This window comes from Micropterus dolomieu, linkage group LG13 (genome assembly GCF_021292245.1).
Source record: "Micropterus dolomieu isolate WLL.071019.BEF.003 ecotype Adirondacks linkage group LG13, ASM2129224v1, whole genome shotgun sequence".
NCBI classification, from domain to species: domain Eukaryota; kingdom Metazoa; phylum Chordata; class Actinopteri; order Centrarchiformes; family Centrarchidae; genus Micropterus; species Micropterus dolomieu.
The window spans coordinates 13460060-13468846 of NC_060162.1; the positions used below are offsets into that span (position 1 = coordinate 13460060).

Genomic DNA, 8787 nt, shown 5'->3' on the forward strand with positions numbered 1-8787 from the left:
GCGTGATTTCAAACCATGACGTCTTAGTGTATTACCAACAGTAACCTTGGAAACGGTGGTCCCAGCTCTTTTCAGGTCATTGACCAGCTCCTCCCGTGTAGTTCTGGACTGATTTCTCACCTTTCTTAGGATCATTGAGACCCCACGAGGTGAGATCTTGCATGGAGCCCCAGTCGGAGGGAGATTGACAGTCATGTTTAGCTTCTTCCATTTTCTAATGATTGCTCCAACAGTGGACCTTTTTTCACCAAGCTGCTTGGCAATTTCCCCGTAGCCCTTTCCAGCCTTGTGGAGGTGTACAATTTTGTCTCTAGTGTCTTTGGACAGCTCTTTGGTCTTGGCCATGTTAGTAGTTGGATTCTTACTGATTGTATGGGGTGGACAGGTGTCTTTATGCAGCTAACGACCTCAAACAGGTGCATCTAATTTAGGATAATAAATGGAGTGGAGGTGGACATTTTGAAGGCAGACTAACACGTCTTTGAGAGTCAGAATTCTAGCTGATAGACAGGTGTTCAAATACTTATTTGCAGCTGTATCATACAAATAAATAGTTAAAAAATCATACATTGTGATTTCTGGATTTTTTGTTTTAGCACCTACGATGACAATTTCAGACCCCTCCATGATTTCTAAGTGGGAGAACTTGCAAAATAGCAGGGTGTTCAAATACTTATTTTCCTCACTGTATATAGTCCCGTCCACATACTTTTGTGTACGTGGGGTCAGTGGCTGTTATTTCTCCGAAATATCATGGAAAGCCTTCCCAGAAGTGTGGAGGCTGTTATAGCAGTATAATGAAGCCTATGTTCTGGGAACAGGATGTTCACCTATCACAAATGGATCTAATGTTTTCACTATATTTTCAGAACCTAGAAAGTCTTGTAAATAGATCTTGGCAAGGGCGTAGAATTTGGGAAGGACGGTAGGTGCATGTCCCTACCAATATCCAGTGACTTCTGAATTGTCCCCAGCAATAATTTTTAAAATAAAACCAGTGTTGTCCGTCACCTTCTAGTAAATATTTGGTAATATAAGTATTTGGTACACAAACAGTTAACTGCAATTTAGCAAGACCATTATAAACCAAAAAGTGCATTTGTACTCTGTCAACTACAAGGCAGTGTTTGGGCCACTGTTAGAACAAAACTAATAGCAATCTGAGATTTTGAGAATAATATGAGAAAAAAGTTGTAATATTTCAAGAATAAAGTCATAATAGAATAGGTTGCTTCGAGTCATATGTGCATGTTTTAGAATTTCCTGGCAGTCTCCAGTGATTTAGACTTCAGTGTGGCGTCTTTTCTCTGACTGGTAGCTCTGTCTCTGCGCCTCTATGCCTTATTAGAAGTGCTTTCAGTTAGTTTTGGTTTTCTAGCTCCAATGAAGAGCAGCACACTTGTCTCATTCATTTCACATACCATTGTGACTCTAAATTTGACCCCTTTCCTTTCATCGATAGGTACCTTTATGTGAATAGCCGGGCTTGGCCATCCGGGTGTGTGATCTCCGACCCAATGTCTCCTCCTCCTATTGCAGAGGAGATAGACCTGCATGTGATCGATCTGAAGAGCCTGAGGGAGGAGAGAAGGAGCCTGCGTGCTCACAGAGCCTTCACGCCTAACGACGAGTGCTTCTTTATCTTCCTTGATGTCAGCAGGGACTTTGTTGCCAGGTGGGTGACTGAAGACCATCTACCTTTCCAAGAATAGAAGCAACTTTCACAATTGCAGCTCTCACTATTAATATGCCTGCATTTTGCCATTAAGTGGTCATGCACAATAAGGGAAGTGATACTGTAGTGGCGGAAATTTTGTCACCACAATTTCAGTGCTTGTTTCGTTGTAACATCTAATTTTCCTACTGGCATACTGTGTGGACAGAAGCATCACAACGCTGTTTTCACATATGTAATGCCTGTTATTTTTAGCAGCAGAGGGCTTATTGTATTGTGTCATGGTTTTGAAATAATGTAAACCTGTCGCTCGTGTGAATGACAGAAGCAGCCATCATCACTGGTACAGCTCAGGTAATTTATTTGCTCAGTGTTACCGAATGTATTTGAGAACGCATCTACACTTACTAGATGTAGGAGATGCCATTGCAATGTCAGATATGATGTAACTCTGCTCTATATGATAAATCGTCACAAAGAGAAAAAATGATTCAGGATCGGAAGCTAACCTTGTCACTGGCTACACTTGCTGAAACAATACAGAATACCTTTCTGAAGAGCTTCCACCTAAAAACCAGTTTAAAAATAGAAACGAACTACTAGTAAAAGTACCTTGCATACCAAACTGACCCACCACAGATATAGAAGTATATTTGCCTTGTGAGTGGTATAGATTACCCTGGGGCAAAGTGTTTCAGTGTCCTGACAGATTTCTAAAGCTGTTCACAGAAGAACTACCAAAGGCCTCTGAAAAATACCCCATGAATACTGCTCTTTGACAGCATAATAATTTGTCATTTATTGAGTAGAAATTAAGAGGATCTGTAACCTTTTGTAATGACCGTAGTATTACTGTATTACATTTTCTTGGAGAGTGAGCAAGCATGTCCATCTGCAGTACATTTTATGACAGTGGGAATAAGTTTTCAGTGATTTATGTTGCATTTTTTACATGTCGAGTCCCATTGTTTTGTCACACATGTGCAGCTAAGTGAACAATACATGTACGTTTGTACATTTAAGAGTTACTGGTCGCTGTAATTGTTCCTCCTAGGGTGACCAGACGTCCCGAAAAATTCAAATTACAAGCAGTTGTCCCGACTCCTGTCCGGTTTGTACCGAAAATTAGACTTAACATGGGTTTTGATTATAGCCTAATTAATCATTAAATACTGATCGTTCTGTAGTTCTCTTGCTTCAGCAGGGGTTGTAGGTTATCTGTACATTGTGTCAACAGCATTGTTCTAGCCACAAAGTAACTCTTTTCCCTTTTTCTTTTCTTGTGGTTCGTGGAAGTTACAGTCGAGAGGACAGGGAAAGTGTAGCTCTCAGCCACGGCGGAGAGATCTTCAATCCATTTCAGTTTTATTTATTTAGCGCCAGAAGATTTGCTGTGTCTTTGTCATTATTGGATGGTAAAGGGAATAAGTTGAGTTTGAACTATTGGTCAGACATAACACATTTTTCACTGGTTTCTATTTTAGATTATTATTCAGTCATTGTTATTATTAAAGGAAGAAAGAGGAAATAATCCTCTGATTAATCAATAATGAAAAATAGGGTTTGTTGCAGCCCTAGTAATAACAGACTAAAGCAGATGCTTTGACAACACTTATCAATAATAATTATTTTACTGTGAAGGCTACACTGACATCTCTCCCCACTCTCCTATCTGCAGTGGAGCAGAGGACAAGCACGGCTACATCTGGGACCGACACTACAACATCTGTCTGGCACGTCTGGCACACGACGATGTGGTGAACTCGGTGGCATTCAGCCCCGCTGACCAGGAGCTACTGCTGTCTGCTAGCGATGACTCTACCATTAAGGTGTGGCGCTCACCTCACATGATCCGCCTGGCGCAGTCCCCCGCCCGGCCACCGAGGCCCCGCAGCCTGCTGCCGTCCTGGCTGAGCCGCAACAAGAACTCTTCCAGCAGAGTCAATGGAAAACCATGAGTCAGGTTGGGAAACACTTGGGAGGGAGCAAGGGGAGGAAAGTTTGATCTGTTTCCTCTGTGGTGTGTGTGTGTGTGTGTGTGTGTGTGTGTATTTATGTGTGTGTATATATGTATATGTATATGTATATGTATATGTATATATATATACATAAATACATTTACACACTACACTCCATCTATATGTACAGTGTGGTTACATTCAGTGGTTTTGCTTGAGCTCACGGTGTTGTGATACACAGACGTGTTCAGTGTCTTCAGCTTACTGGAGACGTGATGTGACAGACTCAGGTTTAGACACAAGAGAGCGCCGTTGCTCCAGCAAAGGACAGAAATCACCACAGCCTCTGTTGTGCTATTCACAAGAGTGACATGAAATGTTATCACAGATAAAGATAGTGTAGAGCTAATCCGTTAATGCACAAGACAGACATCCAAACATGTTCCCTAAGAGATGGTTTCTGTCTGTTTATATCTGTAATGTTGCGTCTTAACAGGCCAGACACTGGACTCCTGGATCTGAGGTGTAAATGTATTTAAATGTACTGCAGAGACGGCACCTTAAGATCGCTGTTGTCATGTCCTGCTCATCAAAGTGCTGTAACTGAGTCATTTCAGAGATGTCTTTTCTTACTTATATATATCCAATTGATGTCTTGAGTATAAACACATCCATACACCTTGTTTTCAGAGAATTACAAAAACCCACTACATTGGTACATTGTGCAACTACATTGATACCCAAAAGGGAAGACAGCATTTAGCTATATTTACTGCAGTCTGCCTTGGTTTTTAAATACATCCCATCCCATTGTTTTTGTGCCCCAGAAATGATTCTTCACTATCCTATTCAACATAGAATTATTGAGTAATTTAATCTAGAAAGTTGTTGAGGGACAGTTGGTGTGAAGACTGTGAAGGAAAAAGTTGAAAGTTGACAACTTGAAAAGGTTGTTTGTGTAGCTAATCATTATTTGGGCCTATATTTTGTAGAAATACATTTAAACACCTTTTATTCATCTGTAGCACAAAGCTGCACCTAAGAAAGTCAAGTCTCCTGGACTATTTTATTTTATTAAAAGAAAATTGATTTTCTTTCCAAGCAGCACTTCCCCACTTAAAGTCTACAATCCCAGTATGGAGTGTGGGGTACCTGGACATACAGACCTATGTACTGTACAGGAAGCTGCACCTTTCCTGTCAGCACGCAACCATCCTTTTAAAATCAGTCGTGAGATGTATTATTTTCTATTAAATAGTGTGCACAAGCATAGTTAAACTACTTATTTATATACTTTATATCCCCTTCAGGAGACATAGGGTATGATTTGATCAGTGTGATGAGGTTGAGGAGGTAGTCATTATTTTAACATGGCCCAAATGATTAAAATCTCTCTCTCTCAGATATTCAGTAAATTGGCATTTTTATTCAAGTTGTAATTCTATTGAAAGAAGAGCTTGTACACAACAGTCAAGCAGTATTTAATTTGAGCAAGAACAATAAAGAAAAGCATCAATGTCATGGAGATTTCAAGTCACAGAAATGTCACCCGATTCTTTAATTTGCACATCATGTGTGTGTGTAGCACACCTTAAAAGTACCAGAGGATATCTTAACTTAAATGAATATAATAATTTGAAATGCTTATGCAGACCAAATTCAAGTCATAAAAAAGTATAAAGGACAGTATGACGATTAAAAACAAAAAAACTAATTCTGCCTCAAGCCTGATCAACACATCTGTGGTTTTGTTTTTGTTTTTTGGGTCCCAACAGTCTTTAAATGTTTCTGTGTACACGGGTTACCCCTTTACTTTTCATCATCCTGTAGTCCTCTTGGAGGTCCATTGCTCTCGGACTGGTCTCAAGTAAAACAAAAAGTAATACATAAGAAATGCCCATTTTTTCTAGTTTTACCAGCGTAAGGTTCAGGTACTTCACCTGGTAGATATTTGTGTTTCCTTGGAGATTCCCTGCTGAAGGTGTCTGATTGTATTTGCATGTCAAGGTTTCAGAGAAATCTGTGTGAATTAGTCACTTCATCAGCTGACCCTTGCTACCAATTGAACAATATCTCCCATGTTTTGAAATGTCTGTTGTAAGTCATGAACTTTCTGACACTTAAACACACTTAACACTCTCTTTCATTTCATGTCATGTCATTTTTACTGTAGCTCCATCTTTTTAATCATATTCCCTGTCCTCTAATGTTATTTTCATACTCCCCTGAAATAAAAAGCATGCCCTGAAAGGCCAGAATTCTGCAAAAGTGTCAGATTAATCTTTTTTTATATTTTTAAAATTCTTTTTGGGTCTCGGGCCAGTTTTGCACAAATATTTTGAATAGTAATGTGATCGATTGAAAATGATTTTCATCAGACCTTGCACACCCAGTATTAATTTGTGTCCACAGGCCACATGAGAGAATTTGCTTTTTTGATTGTGAAGAAAGAAAAATAACCTCAGCGTTTAGACTGCCGCTACCAGTCTAGTGAGGGTTTTCTCATGTCCTGGTCTGTCTGCTCCAACCGAACCGCACCATGCCAAACCATAGTGACTTGGCAAGTGTTTCATCTACTGCCTCACAACAGGGGATAGCCGTGATAGTGGTTAACATTCTAAATTCACATTTAAAACACTGTTCAGAGAATACCAATGCAGCAACAAGTCACTTCACAGCAACTGTTCCATATTGAGTCATTATCAGGTTTTACTCAGAAAGGTGACCGATTTCCTTTTCAGGAAATACGGTCTATGTGGTGATAATCTGGTGGTGACATCCTCTAAATTTAATTTATGGTTTAAAAGTCAAAATGGCTGTAATGCAATGGTTACCACTTTTAAAAGGTCAGTACACCCGAATCACAAAAAACACATTTTCACTCCTAATATTGGTGTCAGGCACGGTTTTGGTTTAATTTACTCAGGTTTTCAGATTATTCAGGTTTGAGAAGCACTTAAAAATTTATTTTAAGAAGACTTTGAAGAAGTCTGTAGCCATGCTAGCAGATCTGAGGCTGCAAAAACTAGCGTGGCTGTAGAATCTTGTTTGGTGAAACTGGTGAACCTTCCGCTTTAGTAACATCTAAACACAGCAAATGTTTTTAGGTATTACATGAGCCTCTTGAGGTCTGTGTGTGGGAAAGGGGTTTGAAACTAATCACTTTGCTTTCGGTCTCACCAAAACCTATCCCCAGTCTGCATATACACAGCCGTGGACAAAAATGGGCGCTTTCAGTTCTTTAAGGGCATCCCAACTGTTGCTTAGTCCAGTTTTGTGGTGATAAAATAATCTGTGCAAACTAATAACATTTTTTCACTTCCTTGGCATAATTTGCACTAGACACAGCAATTTAGGATTTCACTTCCATAAAATAGGGGATCCAACAAAAGTCAAAACTGATGCAACAGAGGCCTGAGACATCCTGACTTTTAGTCCCTAGCATGAGTCAAAATCCCAAAACACTGGATGCTACGTTTCCCATAATGCAACCAATAACACATTTTCATTAGACCCACACTGCCCGGTAAGTGCCCACATATTGAAACTCAATACCCCAATTTGTAACGCAGACTTTCTAGTGTAGTCTCCAAGCCCAACACTCAAGATAGTGTATTTTCTCTGACGTGATAAAACTCCCTCCAGAACAACAGAAGAAACTGCACAGCTGTTTTCACGTGCTGAGTAATAACCCCTAATAACTATTATGACTTTTACAATTCCACTGTATATATTTTTTTATTAATGTTTTGAAAAAATGATTGCACTTAACACATTTTGCAATAACAGGAAGTAAAGTAACAGTATATCATGTCCACATTCGAGACAACAGGCTAACAGCAGCACAAAGTACACCAATAACTGGGTTAACTGCCAGCCTGACAAACAGTTTTTTTTTTTTTTGGTGACACAGCGTTTGGTTATTTTCTACAACTTGCAGAGGTGACAGTTTCAATTGCTGCAGGCGGTTGATGAACTGGGTTGTGAAGTTACTCTATAGCAGAAAGCACCAGAAAGCCTCACAGGTCATAGAGACACGTAAAATCGCCTACTGTGGCCCACAGGGGAAAGTTATCACATTCACGTGTGGCTATTTGAGAACGTCATAAGATAAACATATTAGCATGGTGAATGGCAATTAAAAGATACTCCAGTTCTTGGGGTATTTTTGACTTAAGCCATTTGTGACGTTGATCTTCACCTGATGACATCATATTGTTGTTTCACATTTACAATAAAGCTCATCTGTACTTTAAACTTAGTCTAAGCTGTGATGCTGCTGGCTGTAGGTACAAGATGCATCAAATGCCTTGGTTCAAAGTGGATTTATCTTCTTTAGTAGGGCTGCCTTTAATGATTTTTTTCATTATGGATGTCCAAAACCCCAAAGATTTTCAGTTTTCTGTTAAATTAGACAAAAGGAAGCAGCACACCCTTACAACTGAGAAGCCAGAACTAGGAAAATAAACAGACTTGAATGATTAATCAAATTTCAAAATAGTCGCTATTTCATCAACTGATCTTTTCACAACATGAAACCACTGTATGAAAACCTTTGTTTTAGTATGTCTATTTCTTCATAGCTGTGAAGACTGCACCGTGCACTGAATTAAAACAACTGTAACAATTATTCCACATTTATTTATTTTTCATTGAAAATGTACTGATTATTTGTGCATTAAAGGTTCAGTGTGTAGGTTTTACTGGCATCTAGTGGTGAGGGCTGTGAATTGCAACCAGCGGCTCACGGTGCATTCACATACTGCTCAGATGTTCCCATTTCCCCGAGTTGTGAAGGTGTTCTTCCGACTACAGTATGGGTTCATGTGCTCTTAAGTAAGAATGTGGAATCAACGTAGACGCTACTACAAAGATGTGTTGGATTAGCATTATCAGAGAGTATAAACAACACGCAGACATCTAGTTCACTCTACATGGACAGCAAACTAATCGTTATAACCATACTACAAATTACATGTTTGCAAAATGTGTATACGATGTGATTTTGCATGAATCACAGTTCTGTATGCTTCTTTATTGCCCACGTACACTAAAGATAATGCACCGCTCACCCCTCCCTGTCCGAGCACCCAGGAGAAGCTACAAGAGCTGACACGCTCTGTTGGCTCTTGTGCTAAATACTATGTGTGGGCC

General features: G+C 39.5%; 1 protein-coding gene across 2 annotated transcripts in view; it reads left to right on the forward strand.

The window, feature by feature from the left end:
• fbxw5 (F-box and WD repeat domain containing 5) overlaps positions 1-5896 on the forward strand; it is a 12083-nt gene extending 6187 nt beyond the window's left edge. The window contains exons 9-11 of one of the 2 annotated variants that reach the window (XM_046067773.1): positions 1463-1675; positions 2978-3103; positions 3354-5896. In XM_046067773.1, the coding sequence (XP_045923729.1) occupies positions 1463-1675; positions 2978-3103; positions 3354-3633 (619 nt within the window). In that variant the 3' untranslated portion in view covers positions 3634-5896. The remainder of the gene's footprint in view (positions 1-1462; positions 1676-2977; positions 3104-3353) is intronic. The other variant, XM_046067774.1, reaches the window with a different exon arrangement.
• The last annotated feature ends 2891 nt before the right edge of the window (positions 5897-8787 follow it).